The sequence below is a fragment of the Rhopalosiphum padi genome, chromosome 2 (genome assembly GCF_020882245.1).
Source record: "Rhopalosiphum padi isolate XX-2018 chromosome 2, ASM2088224v1, whole genome shotgun sequence".
NCBI classification, from domain to species: domain Eukaryota; kingdom Metazoa; phylum Arthropoda; class Insecta; order Hemiptera; family Aphididae; genus Rhopalosiphum; species Rhopalosiphum padi.
Genome location: NC_083598.1, coordinates 30,629,815 through 30,647,221, shown reverse-complemented (window position 1 = coordinate 30,647,221; position 17,407 = coordinate 30,629,815). Strand labels below are relative to the sequence as shown.

Here is a 17,407-nt window from a genome sequence, read left to right as displayed (position 1 = left end):
ATATAAAGGTGTCATGTCTTTTCAATAGATCAATCAAATTGTAATTTCATTCATGTAAGTACCTACCACAAGTGATAAAGCCACATGTAAATAAAATATGTATGATAGACTACCTACGCTTCTATTCCCTGGATGCGGCCCACCTGATTCATTTTCTTTCGAGATAAATCAAAAATGTATTTTTCAACATGCAATAATACACATTACGATAGGTATAATCATTTTAAATACAGTTCTTGTAGGGGGATACGACAGGGGCTTAAAGTATAAACCCAGTCGCTGCACATAAATAAAATATTTTTAGTTAACTTTTTAAATTTAATACAAAGAAAAAGGATTTTTTTTATTTTATGTTTCAGAAAAAGCACCCAGTTGAATTTCACCATAACAACGAAGAGTAAAATAATGTTATTATTCAAATTTAAATTTTATTTTATTTTCATTGAATTATATGATCTCTCTTAACCTCACAACCACAAAAACACAACCTGCACACGACAACGCCACGATGGTTTTGATTGTACTATTATGAAAAATATCATAAAAGAGACCTTTTAAAATATTAAATTCGCGTGATGTGCATTATAATATTTTAATATACTATGTTATATTACATTTTCATGCGCACGACTCGAATATTAATCAAATATTGTGTTTCATAATGTTAACACGTTTATCACTCCGTCGTTTTTCAAAGATCACACGGCGTATTCGGTGCAGATATATACGAGTAATATGACAGCGATATCATTTATTATAGCGGCTATTGTAATGTTTGTGGAATTTTGTTTCTACAAGCCGACTTAGCGGTTTCGCACGGGACTCGTGGGTCTTCCGAGTTTTGAACAAATTAACTTGACGCGTGCACGTTCTTCTCTGCTGGTCTTAATAATTATAGTTATAACATCAGCGACCCGAGGTATACGTTACAACGGCTAATACACTCTGGACGATTCCGACACGTTCACCAAAGTACAGCTTAAAGACGACGATAAATGTAACAATACTAAGAAATGAGTGATACAGAAGCGACAATTTAATTTAATTACATTTATGATGCATCTTACATTGCAGATGTATGCGATCACCTTATGACGTAGGATTTTGTTTATAAATTGATATTTTTATCATTTATACAAGCAAAATGCCAAAATCAATTATATATATATATATGTATATATATTACCGTTATGGCAGTCGTCTTCATAATTAATAATACACGTAAAATAGTATCCAACGCGATTTCATGTTTTCTACTTTTCATTTATTATTTTTGCACAAATCTTCTAATCTGGGATAATAGTTTTGCAATCCACCACTGCCTGCAACAATTGAACTTTGGGTGTACCTCGGGGACTAAAATCTATTAGCCGAATCCTAGACCATGCATATACACGCCGATAGCTTACGATTTCCAAAACACTATAGAAAATTTAAAAACATTCACTTCTACAGTAAGTATTGTTAAATACGATTTATCTTAATTCCTTAATTTCTTCATGATAACTAGTCTGATAATACTTATTTTTAATGGTGTAAATGTGAAGTATAATCTGTTTAATTTTAACTGTTATTTATTTTACTAGAAATAGAAATTCCTCCAAAAATATAGATGATTAAAATTTAATAAAATGCTATATAGCAAAGGCTTAAAGATTTACGAAAATTGAGAATATTGAAAAAACAAAATCTGTTTATTATAAACAAATTACTAAAAAATGTTAATTTTAATAGATTAATTTACATTTTGTTATAATAAAATCTAATCTAACTATTTTAAATACAACGAACACGATAAAGAAATACTTTTTCAGCATACAATAATAAAAGCTATAAATATAATATTCATTCGACTTAGAAAAGTATAAACAAATGTAGTTAAATTATGTACATATTGCGTTTTAATTAAAATAAATTATCACTAACATAATATTTTTTTTTTCATTGAGTTAAATAATATTAATAAAACTTATTTAAAAGCTATTTCGCAACTAATAAAAAAAAAAAACATTTTTTCTTTGTAAATAATATATTATGTTAAATTAATATTAACGAAATAAATAACTATTAATGTGAAAACGTTTAATTTTGTTAATTAAAACGACATTTTTATGTATAAACAGCAGGTTACAAAATAAATCAAAATATTTTGCAAAATGTTGTAAATGTTAAATTCGTAAGTTTAACTTTTGTACAGTGGGTTTGGGTTGATTATGTTTATAACATAATCATGTTTGTAAAAGGGTGTTTTGATTCTATAAAAACCTACAGTTGGTTCATATAAAAAAAAATCATAAAAAAGAACTGAATACTTTATTTTATGGTTTACGAAAATTAAATAAATATTTAATCTTATAATTTGGATAATAATTTTTAGCAAAGTAACTGAATAAATAATTTTTTGAAAACACAGTGGATTAAAAATCTGTATACATAATAATATAAAACACAAGTACCTACTACTTGACAGTACAATACTTAGTAGATAAGTATTTAAATAATAAAATTTTATCCGTAAAAAAAATCAATAAAAACTGCTAAAAATATTTTAATAACTAATATTTTAAGTGATATCATATAATGCTTAAGTAAAACACCAATCATATAATCCATTTTTAGTTTGACTGTTTAGAAAAACTGATTCTATAACTAACTATAAATTATATTTCTAGTACTAATCAAAAACTAAAATACATTTTTCTGTTTACCAACCTTGTTACATTATAACTAATATCTCTACTATATATTTTATCGATTTTAAGATGAAAATTAATAATAATAGTATTTAATATAATAAGTAATAAGTAATAGCTTATACTTAAATAAATAATTAATACCTGAAAATGATTCCTATTATATATTTTAAAACGTAAAAGAACTCTGATAGCACTTTCCATATGGTATTTTCTACCTGTTAAATTTTACTCAAAAATATATGCGATTTATGCAATTTTTTAAAAGTATTCCCAATCCGAAGGTTTTATTCAAGACTTTTAGAGCAACAGATATCTCTTGGGAAATTTTGAATCACCCGACTTTTATTCCTACCGAAGCCAATAAATATTCATATTCACTTCTGAAATTCAAATAACCTCCTAGCTATTTTCAAGAAAGTAGATTAATAACAAATTAACCTTGAAGATACACTAATATAAATAACAAAATATTGTAAATAATTTTTAATTTATTAATACATAATATTTTTCAAGCTACTATAATAATTTAAGTCATTAAATAAGTAAAAAGCTGGAAACATTGAATAAATTCAACTATTTCTTATACAAGTACCAAATAAATAGCTAATTTTAAATATTCATATCCATATCAAATTTATTCTATTTAATATATTTAATATTCATTAATAAAGAATATAAGTAAAGTACACAATATGTATACGGTCCTAACTCTAATATGCGGCTACTTAAATACAATTAATATGCTATTTTAATAAATTTATTGTTTTGAAGTAGTATCATCTGCGGTGTTTATGTACTTGTAGACTCAAATAACACGATATTTAATGTACACTAGAACACGACGTCACTAACTACTACAATTGTAATTTACGTTAATTACTTGAAACCATTTTCTTATTAATCTTCAATAATGAAATCAAGTCAAGTTCAGACCACAATACTGTGAGGGTTAAATCTCGTGTTAGAGAAATGTTTTTGTAATCTTAGTACACATACACATAATGTAGATAGGTACTTTATAATACAATAAACCTATACATTGTAAGATACATAATTTATTATTTTCATAAATATTTTTATAATATAAATTTGTTTGAAAACAATTAAGATTAAATATTATTTATTCAATAAACACAATTATATTATTATTATTATAAAAAGAGTGATAATAAGACTATTCATAGAATTCCATCACTCGTAATACTTTTTAATAGCATTTATGTATTAGTAATATAATATAGTATAGGGATAGGAGTATACGTAGACTCTATTCTCATACCTTGATATATTATCCTTATAGGCGACACATGAACTATTTAAAATTTAACAACCAGAGATTTGGACCTATTATACATAATTATTGTTAGTCACATAAGCCTTAAATCAACAAATTTGATAATTTTTTTTTAATTGCTTAATACATAAAAGTTTTTGACCAATATTAAGCGTATCGCGTATGATATATGATTAAGTAATAAAAGATATTCAATTCAAAAAAATGTACATATTGCCTATATATTTAAATGAATGATATAGCAGATATATATATAATATAGACTAGCATTATATTATTAGTGTAATTATAACGACTAAAAACATTCTTTAAAAAAGTACGAAATGAAATTTATTTACTCTTATAAAAGTGTTTTAACAACTTAATCACTATGAATATTAATAATATAATTTAGTATTCTAATTTTAATCAATTTGTTTTTCGTGTTATAATAAATATGTTTATTTTTGATGATTTATGAATATTTAATGATTTGAAAAAGTGCATTATAAAAACCATCCAACTAAAACATAACTTTTACAATAAACAAACTTTTATAATAATTTTATTATTTAATGTAGTGAAAATCATTGATTTTACATAATATGAAAAAATAATGACCAAATATTTATTGGTATTTCTAAATTGAAAATAAAAAAGAAGGTTTATTTATTTTGTGAGTTAGAATAATAAATAATATTATGTACAAAGGAAGTATTTTATTTTAACACATGTTATATTTAACAAATTAATGCTGTTATTTTTATAAAATGAATGGAATAAGTTAAGTTTTTGTTGTTATACAAAACAAATCTTTTTTGTAGTTATTGTCGAATTAACAATGTAGTTTTAATTACAAAACTTAAAATATGATAAGATCAGAGTAACATGAACATCGTCCAACGACTCCAACATTAATTATTATTTACGAATTAACGTTTAAGGCAGTTATGAATTATGATCAAAAAAAATCTTAAAAATAATTATTTTAACATTAAAAAATATGTAATATCAAAAAAAAAAATTAGCAAGGATAATGTTTAGATGGTTTACTACTTCAAGATAATAAATATTAAAATATTTTGTTATGTTATTATTTACATTTTAAATTTTACGGATTATTCTACGAATAATTATATTCAACTTATATATAGTTTAAATAATTTGGCTACAAAAAAAAAATAAATAAATAAACATAGATAACATTTATAAAAATATGTTTAGACAAAATAAATAGGTTAATAAGAATTATACTGCATAAAATACAGTTATGCAAAAAATAGCAAATAAAATCTTCATAACAAAGGTAATAATATGTGATAATTCATATATTTTGGTAAAAAGCAATTTCAAGTCTTCTGATTCAGTTTTTCAGTATTATTTCATACCATTATAATAAATAATAAATTATAATAAACCCAATTTGTATTAGTAAACTATTATTTACTTAACAAAAAATCATTAAAATATCTAGAGAACAACAATTTTAGAGATGTATAAAAAATAAAATAAAATTTAAAATTTTTATTTGGATAAAAACTATATATATGTTATACAAAAAATATACAATTTTAGGATTTTTTTAGTTTAAAAGAAAATTAATTAAACTTATATTTAAACATATTAATTAAGAATTCGATTATATATAATATACTCAATATTAATTTTCATATAATAATAAACCGAAGTATGAGTCTTGGCTCAAAGTAATTCACTATTATATTAAAAATTCAATAATAGAGAAATATTACCGTCTTTAATATAATAAATATCGTAGATTATTTTTTTGAACATCTTGAATCATAAACTTTTCACTTGCCTCCAGCGCCTAATTCTAATTCAATTAAATATTATTCTTAAATTTTTATCGTATGTATTTTTACAATTTTATCACGACTAATTGTTATAAATTTTAAAAACTATAAAATGTTAATAAGTTATTTTTAATTAATATGATTTATAAATTATCAAAACATTATTCATACAGTACATAAAATCAAATAACTCAAAAATTACTTGTTTTAATTTTGATTTAGATATATTAATATATCAAATGTTTAAAAATTTACGGTAAAAATAATGGCACTCATATTTTGAAAACAAAATCTTAGACACACAAAGATACTTGAAATGGCATTTTATAAATCTAAATAATTGATAATATGATTTTAAAACATACTTTATTATTATTATTTAAAATACATAATATGATAATTTAGAGTCTGCATAAAAATAAATCAAATTCGTACAATAAGTTACCTAACCTGCCATATGAAAGAAGAAGTCTGAAAGCGTGAATTGGATCATAAGGAAGTCATCCAGTGACTCCCCATAAAATATACTTAAAAATTAGAATTTGAAGAAATTCATAGTTAAGGTAAAAGTGGTGTGAATCAGATAATAATAATATATAATATATATATATATATATATAAATATAATATTATAAATGTATATCTAATAAATATTTTTAATTAAATATCTAACCAGTTATAAATAAACAAACTGTGTGCCTCTATATGAGATGGATACAACCATGATATTAATTAATCCTCGGATTTAAACTCTGATGGTCAATAAAAAACTACTGTCTGTAATAAAAACTATTATTTTGTATAAACTTAAAAATAATAGAAATGCGCCATCATGCATTTTTGTGAATAATAGCGTTAAAGCTTATAATATAAATAAATTACAGTTACATTAATAATAAGGTGATTGTCGATTGGCTATTATACTGTATACCTGTATTATGTTATTTAAAAATATCACGCCCACAGAACAATATTGTTTGTTAAAGCTTTATACAAATTATATTATAATATAATAAACTATAGTTATTCTATAATATACACATAGAACGGTTATATGGGGATGCAAACCATAATGTACAATATAGTTATTTTTTAAATCTCATTCCTATCTACTAACATTACTCGTTGGTTCGTTGCATATTTAATTTATAGTTAAGGGTTTTGTGTTTTACCCTAATTGGAGAAAAACATGTTTGTCTTAAGAGAGCATATTATATTATTATTTTTGGGTACCTACCTACCTTTAGTACCGTTTTCTTCCTAAATATATACTTGTAACAGCGAATAAATAACCTTGATGAATTTTGGATTTTCAAGCATGAATATAATTATTACAACCTACCTTTTGTTGGAAAATATTATAGTTGACGAATATCAATCCCATCATTATAACGATATAGGTATCTCTTCAATTTATTTTATTATTGTATTTTTATGACATGCATGTCAGTAAATAAATATATAAAATGTATTGCTCATAAAATATATTGCATATAGCATAATCTCCTCAATGTTAATAGATATACTTATTTGTGATTTTGAATTTAAATTGTATAAATAAACATGCATGTTAAATCTTTAAATATTTCTTTCACTCACAATTCTTATGATACACAAAAACACAATATATCTTATTAAAAATAATATTAGCTATTTCAATAAGATATTTTTGACAAATTTTTATGAAAATAATTAAAACTGTGAATGTAGATAATATTACATTATGCGAATATGTATTGATTAAGGTCCAACGTATTTATTTATAATGTAAGTATAAAAAGTAACATATCAATAATAAATCAACGAGAATCTAATACATGTGTCATACCAGTATGGCAGTATTAAAAATCGTTTATTCGTTTTGTCCGTTTTGATACCTACAAGCTATAGTTGGAAACTATGTCTTTCAAGCAATCGATCGAAAAGTTATTGCCATGGCTTTTATTTGTCGGCTCGACACTAATATCATGATTGTGTTTGATCTTGTGTTTTCACATAAAGTACGTTGTCTTCACCTTAAACCTTCTTACAACTCCCCCTCGCCGCACACTTTACAAATCATTGGTATTATGGTTAGCACTTTGTCGAGTCACAATACTAAAACCTCAATTTGAAGAATATTTATGGTTCACTCATCACCTATCATTTGTAACCAGAATTGTTAATAGTTCATTCATTAATTCTTACCCGTCATCTAACTTATTGAGACATTTGCCTGTCCAATTTAATTTGATACCTTTTTATTTGTCTTGCACTTGTCGATAAAATTCAAATAAACTATTTGGACGTATTTACATATGATCAACTTTACATATCACTAAACAACATTCTAGTATTATAGTACCTATTGCATACAGTAAAAATAAAGTTTAAATTAAATTATTTAAATATTAACGCATAAAATATAAATATTAAACTACAGTTGAGTGTCGACTATCTACACTTATTAGTACCGAGGAAAAGTACGGATAATTAAATAATAATTAAAAATATATATGTAATGAACAAAAATTTAAATCTTTTAAATAAATAAAAATAAAACTTATGTACATTATGTACATTATGTACAATGTGTAAATATAATAATAATATGATAAAATAAATATTTATGTATTGTTAAAAGTACGAATTATAATGATTTTTTTTAAATCTTAAAATATAGAAAAAAATTAATTTTTTTTTGAAACTCTATTGTATTTGGTTTATCGTTAAAATAAAAAGAAATATTGAATTTTAATTCACATATACTTTACATAGATACATTAAAATATTTATGACAAAAATTCTAATTTTAATATATTATTATTATAATATTATAATACAAAAAAATACTTGTAAAGAAAAAAATTTAAATTAACGATTTAATTTTTAAAATATTGTCGTTATTATATAAATAAATAACAGTATTATTATAATAATTATGAATTGACTAAAATAGCTAATTTTAAAATATTAAATGTATAAATAATAAGCTAAATATATAATTTAAATATTATATAATATAATATAATATTAGATATAAATATGACATAAAATATTAATTTGATTATATAAAGTTTAAATAATTATTTTAATACATTAAAATAAAATTATAAAGAACTCCTAAAAAAAAAAAAATGTTTAAATAGCCAATGAAATATATCCAACATGTTACATTTGTTATGGATTATAAATTACAGGTTCTATGTTATGATTTAAAGGATTATAAACTACAGGAGTTGGAATTGAAATATTGATTTTATGCATTTAAAATGAGTACTGTTTGATTGCCCATTTCAACTTTTATATTTATACTTTAAATTTATCAACAAATTCGAATATTTATGTTATAGATAGACATGCTTTTGTATAACAAATTATTTAAAGTCATATATTATAATATAACAAGAATCACTTATTAAAAATAAAGTAAAATATCGCTTCTTTAATTAAAAATAGGTTCGAAACTTGTTTTGTATTTATAATTTGTAATATTGAATTTATTTAAATAGGAATGTAATAAAGGCAAATAAACATTAAAAAAATATATATTAAATCATTTAGTATTTATAATTTAAAGACATATTTTTATTAATAATTAAAATAAGTTTAAACTTTTTTGGTTACCTAATAAATTGATTTTATGGTTTAAAATAACTAATTATATCTGTATTATGTTTAAAATTTAAAAATAAATTTTATGTAAAACCATACGTGAGAGATGAAAACCATTAATCCAGATTAAACCTATGAGAAATGTATACTCACTTGAATATGTTATTATGTCCTGTGAATATATTCTAAAGATATTGTAGAATAGTTTAAAAATTCCTAACGAAAACTAACTAATGGCAAAAGTAAAACAAATTAATTCCATCAAAACAGAAAACCCGAATTTCATCTAAGGTAATTTTCAAACGACAGATAGAAATATGATGAACACTGCATATTTTACAATGTATACTAGTATACATGTAATTAATATTATAAAAGGAACACTTAATTGCATGAGCCATCAACGTAATGATATCAGCTATGATACTATAATGTTCATTGTTATATCTATTTGTGACTGTGTATGTAATGAAGTTATACTATTTTAGACGAGGGCAACTGAAATAGAAAACATCATACAAATACCTATCATCATTATAGTGAAGCTAGAAGTGTTGTCTCGCGGAAAGGCCTAGTCCCCTCCTACAATTTAATGTATTTATTATTAATGTAAGTTATATTTTATTCGTGTAAAAAATAAAGCTTATGAAAAAATATACGCATGACTCAGTATCTCTAAATGAGTTTATCAAGCTCTGCGTATGCACATCACAGTCTTATAAACGGATATCTTATATATTTTGTAACCCACCAAGGTGAAAAAAGAGGAATGATATAATTGGATAGTAATATTTCACGACACACCAGTGATAGTAAAATAAAACCTCACAATACTGAAAATTACTATAGGTATAACAAAAAAAAAAAAAAAAAAAACCCAACAGTAACTGTTCGCTTGTTAGTGGAGTTTTTCGACATCCCCACCTTGTTATTCTGTACGATTCTTGATTTTCAATGTGGACGAATATGAATAAAAAATTTCATAAAGGTAAGACAAAATAATATTCTATAAGACACAATAAAACGGCTTTTGTTTCTCGTAACCTAACACCCTAGGTTATCTACTTATCTCGTAAAACTTGGAAAATAACGACTAACCAGTATTGTAGCCATAAATGGCACGTTACGGTTTTCGGGAAACGTGTAAAATCATCCAAACAGTATTAGACGTTCAACGGGGTATAAAAAATTTTTTTTTTTAGCCTTTGAGTGCCGATGAATCAATCGCGCGAAATAACTCATTAATCAGATCATGTCTATTATTTTTCCCCCTTTCTGCGGTCTTTTAAAGGTTTCGTAAACTAATATAGGGAAAAAATAACCCACAGCCTACCCACCGCCATTTCATAACAAAATGTGACATCAATACCCATCTGAAAACTTATTGGTTTGTATTAACTGGGATAGGCAAAGGTAAACTTGCGAGTCCAATAAATTGGCCATAAAACGTACACCAACGTATATAATCCTATAAGATAAACCATTGTTCCGCGGCGGACAAAAATGTTTATCATGACGAAGTATATGCAGTTCATGACCTCGAGTCACGCCACTATCAGTTATTAGAATATCTATGCATGTATGTAGTATAATAATAGACCATTTACAGTGCTAATGTAATACTCATATAGTTAAAGTAGCTTTTATCCAAACAACATGCAAGTATTAAATAGTTCATTGCAACAAATTTATATACACCGCGTTGCAGTAGTTCACTATAATGGGCATATTATTAAAATTGAATTTAATTATTTTTCAAGGTTTAATACGATTTATCACCTATATTATTTAACAGCAAAACTAAATGCTTCCTATAAAATTGCGTGTAATATTCAAAAAATTAGATATATAAAACTTAGTACAAATAATCACACAAAACATGTTACAAGCTATAATATATTGTACAATAATTGATTTTATGGGTAATAAAATGTATACGTACGTTTTGTATCAAACCCCAAAATAAAATAAGGACATGGAAATTTGGCTACTTCGCCAGCCTTTGTCCGATTAATACACGTCCAGCCATCAAATTCTCCGGGACACCAGGCATTACTGTCGGACACTATAAAACAATAACACATTTTAAAAACTTTAAATTCAGTTCTATTATTAGGTAAATATAATATATAATAGTTTTAAATAAATAAAAATTTTCATAAATGAAATCAACTATTTTATTCATAAACAAAGTAAATCATTGTTTACTTTTAACATATTTTTTATTATTCGTTAATGGATAATTAATTTAACAAATTATTGTTTTTAATTGAAAAAACAACCTATAAAATTATTATTACCTAATATAAAATTATGATCAAACATATTAAACTTCTTCGGTACAATATGGTAATAGAATATTTAATTCCTATTGTTGCATGAAAAACAAGATAAAAATATACGAACTTTCTAAGTGCCATTTAAAATGTTCACATAATTAAATAATTTTTTTTTATGTAGCCTAATTATACATTAAAAAGGTATTTCACTTTTAAATCCACTCGTATATATTTCTTTATCACTGTTTATTGTAAATCCTTCTACAGGGGAATTAACTAAGGGCTGTAATTTATGTACATTTTGTGTACGCTATTTCTCTAATTTATATTAATAAATATGATACACGATAAAATATGAATAAAGTCAATGTATGAAGATCATAGTATATATTATATTATGTTACAGATATATTTAACGATGTAAAAACCATAAAAAATATATTGCTGAAGTTCAATTTACAAATTTTTATGTACAATATGGTATATAAAATTTTTAAAATACAATAGAGAGTAATAATATTATAGTAATATTATATTTATAGTAGTATAATATTATATTATTATGACACAAGTATACACAGCTAATGAGTACCCCTTGTCCGCTGTAACCAAGCAGATTCTAAATTCTAATCAAAAACCTTTATTAAAATAAGAAGATCCTTTGGTATTATATAAAATATATAGTGATAATCGTACTAATAGTTATGTATAATAAATAATAATTAACAACAAGCTTGTTTCTTAAAAAATATTAAATAATTATTTGAACTACTTTAAATTATTTATATTATATTATTTTTATAATATAATTTATTAATTAATTATTAATTATTATTATAAACTATTACAATTATTACTAGTATATTTAATTTATGATGTTGTAGTGTTGCGTTCCGTACTATAACGATAGAGTATGGCTAGGAATGCTAGGACATTTTGCGCGTATCTGTTGATTAAATTCTGGTCGCTTAATTTCTAGGCATGTAATTATAAAAAATTAAAATAATTATTAATAAATAATTTTTATTTTTTAAACAGATATTCATTTGTTGCTGAAATCTCCTATAATTATAAAAAATATAATATTATATACTGTAGTGATTTTACTATATTTTATATTTTATATCTTATAATATGTTACATATTGTCTGGTTGCATTATTACCAACCACTTACTATTATCTAATTTTTTATCATTATATTATTTATTGATTGATGCATCTTTATTGACGTGTACGCACTTTTTTATTATATTCATTCTCTCTTTATCTACCCGCCAAGTTCAGCGTGTATACGGTGTATTATCAGGACTCAGGACTTATAACACTTAAAATCATTAAAAGCGCTTTAAAACATCATTATAAGCACTCAAATAAGCAGCATTTGAAAACTTAAATTTGAACAAAAATATTTAATCAAAAAAATTTTATATGATAAAGTAGGTACTAGACATAATTTGTAACTGTGCTAAAAATAATATAATTAAAGAATACAAAAAATATTGAAACAAAATGATAAGCAAAAGTTTCTAACTAAAAAATCAAAAAAAATTAATAAATCTTTATATTATGAAAAAATCAAACTTCACTTTCGAGACATTTTGCCTTATTATTTATAGATTTTCTAAGGGATTTTCTGAAAAAACTATAAAAAGTATAAAAACCGATCAAAAAAGCAAAAATAATCAGAACAACTGGAAATAAGCATCTTTTTTAGAAAACCATTGAAAAAAGTAAAAAAAAAAAGCACTTTTAAATTTCATAATTTAACATGTTGTAACATAACAAACAACATTTTGCTACACTTTAAGTCAATCCATAAAAATAAAGAAATGCTTTAAGTCCCGAGTCCTGATAATTATACTTGAAATATTAAATTTTTTCATTTATTTTTAATTTAACATTCTGACAACGAATGACAATTTTATTATTTTATTTATTGGAGAAAAACGGAAAGTGGAAGAAAATGGTCAAGAATTATTTTTATTTTTTTGGAGGAAAACGGTATCTTGTTTTTAGAGTCTTTTAAACGGTCAAATATCCATTAATTAAAAAAAAGATAGGATTGCTTTGGGTCACACAAATTACAAACATTCTTTCCTTATCAATGGACCTTTTTAAACACTGCATAATGTCTTTCTAAGCCCATTCAATTGTATTTATAATGTACTATCATTTACTACCTAGAGTATAAAGAGACTATTTAAAATTAAATGACTTGATATAAACATTATAGGGTATCAATTATCTATCCAAAATCTAGTGTAAGCAATGCCAACTTGTTAATCTTGATAATTTCAAACATTTTTTTAAGTATTTTATATAATCTTATAATTTTTAATAACACATATATTAATACTTATACTATATCACAGGGGTGGCCAAACTTTTTTTGGCCGCAATCTACTAAAAATATACTTCACCTTTGAAGATCGATTTCCATAAAAAAGTTTTTTTTATTATTAAGTATATATAATTATTAAGAAACAAACTTTGTGCGTAGTCTAAAAATAATTTCTAACACGATCGACTTTGAAATCGTTTGCGATCGACCGTTGTCCGCCCCTGCTATATCACATCAAACAGAATTTTAGTAAATACAAATTATTATTTTTAAGATAATAAAGCAGGCATACTATTAAAAATACAAAATTTTCTACAAACAAAATAAAAAGTGAAACTATTTCAGAAATTTTCAAATATCTAGGTATTCTTTAAACTCAACTAAAATACTTTTTCAATCAAGACATATAATATAATGAATGACGCTTCCAAAACTGAACAATGTAGTATAGATATAGCAGTTCTTATAATCGCTATAAAACTAATACTTGATACATAATTTGCAAAAAATATAATTCTTAATTGCTTTAGCTGAATGCTAAAGCGATTTTCATTTTAACTATTCTTAAACACATTAAAAGTTTTTAAATTTGGAGTTATTTGGCAATAATATATATATAATTATAATCATACTCAAATAAATTCTTACCAATCAACATTAAAATATCATTAAAGAGACATAATTCCATTATAATGCAGAAATTATTCTAATAGATTTCGATTATATTATGAAAATGTAATGTGCCATAAACTAGATTTTCTAAGTTTAAGTATGTTATACTAAAACGCTTTTAAATGTTTAGTTAACTCAAAAAACTTTTCCCTTACTCGTGCCAATCAAAAAATGATGAGATATTGGCTAAGTGTTTACCTGGCGGTTCACTAAGCCATTTTTCATAATTTACGATATTTTCCAAAGTAAATTGAAAAAAATGTAATTTTCTGCGTCTGCGGCAACTAAAACTTTTCCCATCAATATGACATGTTAAAAAAATTAAACGCTTCGTGTAGTTTTATAATAATAATTATTTAGTAAAAATTAACAAATAATCCAAAAAATAATTACATAGGTACAATTTATTTGGTAATTAATTCGTAATAAAACAATTGTTATTAAAAACAATAAATAATTATGGTCGAATGAAATTTTATATATTTTATAATCCTAAAACGTTCTAGGATAACTAAAAATCATAAAATTACATATTATAAAATAAAACTTTCTAATTTGACTTCGATAGGTATATAATATAACAATTAATATACAGTATAATGTATTAATTTTGTATATTCATAAAAATAAAAATAACACAAAATACCAGTATTAAGTGATTTTTTTAAACATAACAAATAATAATTTTTATTTATTCATAAATTATGCTTATTAAGTTGCAACAGTTATAATAGTAACACACGCATTACGTCCACACATCGTTGACATGAGTAGATATAATATATTCTAATAAAAACACGTATATTATAATTATTAATTTAGGCGTACCAATTAAAAGCGTACAATTTTCACAACTTTCAAAGCGCTTCTATACACCATGCTTAGTATAACGACACGGCTCTAACGAATCTTGATAACAATACGTAATTGCACGCCCCATTAATACATTATATTTGACGGTTAAACTTTAAGCTATATATGCACAGAATACGGCTATTTACATGTCAACAACAGTCTGTTATTGTCTGTTCCAGACTTTGAATTTGATATTAGCATATGACGTAGTATAATATTATAATGCTATATGTACTGTTATCGAGACAAACATTCGATGAGGCGCGTATAATATGTGAAAGCACAACCGTAAAATCTATTTTTCTATTTAATACGTTTAAATGTATATAATGTACGTATATATATATAGTGGGTGGCGAGGTTTCGCCTAACGTAAGTGCGAAATCGGTTCGAAACAATAGCTTAGTTAGAACGGTTGTTTTTAGTGTTTACCTGAGGAGTATTCGTGGCACAAAGTTTACACCGCCCCGAGGCTTAGTTTGTTCTGCACATGCATTTAACGTCAACTGGATGTGTTGTGTGTGGGGGAGGGGGGGGGGGGTAATCCGATATTCTCCCCAAATCACGAGTATAGCTGAGACGGTGGCGCGCGAGAGGAGGCGAATAAGGGTTAATGTTATTGTTATTGAAGTTGGGATGGTAATCCTAATTGCCTGAACGTATGGTGTAGTATATGGTGTGAGACAAGCCCTGTAATGGAATATGAATGGATGTTATAAGATCGGTACTGCCGCAGTGAAAAAGAATTGTAATCACAGAGTATACGCACGAGAAAAACGATGTCCAAAACTATTCAGAATTTTTAGACAACTAATAAAATAATTAGAATAGACTTTATTAAAATATCGCGCGTAATAAATGATGTCACTGGTGTTTATTGAAGGTTTCTTCCATAGATTAAGTTGATCCGACCGACTTGGGTGTATATTATACTCTGATTTTTCCTTATCAGACGCTACTTAACAATAAGTTTCCGACCAATTCCGTCTCTTCTTTTCTCGTGCGACTATTCTATAGGTATAGCGTTGACATTTTTATAATATAATCGTGTTGCCAAGCGATACCCGTTTGCGTACATTTGTTTTATTGCTATTCTTTTGTACACAAATGTACAACTCAATTGCGCTGACGAATTTTTAATACCTGTATTTAAATGGCCCAAACGTATAGAACTCGTTTTCGTACATAAAGTATAGCAAAAGACAACCAAAATTCAAGACCTTATGTAGTGCTTAAATGATAGTGTTTAAATGCTTTGTAAGATTGTTTTCAAACATTTTCCTTCTCGCATGAAGTAAAATAACTTTAAAGTACTGTCAACTAGTGTCTCGTTAACATCATACGTTCAACTAAAATAGGCATAGTAAATTAAAACGTAGCCAAATTATCACTGACAAAAGTTGTTTCTTGATTTTACTCGATTCAATTAATACGTATATCGGTAATAGGTATATCTTATGGAAATGTTTATGGTAAGTCTATCATTATCTTGCATTAGGTACTACAGGTAAAAACACTAAAATCTAGTGTTATGTGCACAAACAAGTATCAAACGTGTAATCGTGCCGTTCCGCTAAAAAAATGATCTTTTGATTAATCAGTTACCTATGTTAAAACGAATTAAGACGTTAACTCGGTAGCATCCCTCTGTGAACTGTACAATGTACGACGAGTAACTTGGTTACGATGAAAATATTCAGTGATCCTATTTAAATAACAATTATCTTTATTTAAACGAGTGCATCAAAATATGTTGTAATATTGTGTATTTAGGACGAATAGGATGGATTGCATATTTTCAGACATAAAACGTGCTTCCACCGTTGGCATCAGTCGTTCTTAAGTGTTTAACTATAACTTTTAGACTAGACAATATTATGTA

General features: G+C 24.8%; 1 protein-coding gene across 1 annotated transcript in view; it reads right to left on the bottom strand.

The window, feature by feature from the left end:
• LOC132921090 (calcitonin gene-related peptide type 1 receptor-like) overlaps positions 1-17,407 on the bottom strand; it is a 61,349-nt gene that overhangs the window by 20,461 nt on the left and 23,481 nt on the right. Inside the window, exon 3 of the mRNA XM_060983925.1 lies at positions 11,320-11,442. Within this exon, the coding sequence (XP_060839908.1) occupies positions 11,320-11,442 (123 nt within the window). The remainder of the gene's footprint in view (positions 1-11,319; positions 11,443-17,407) is intronic.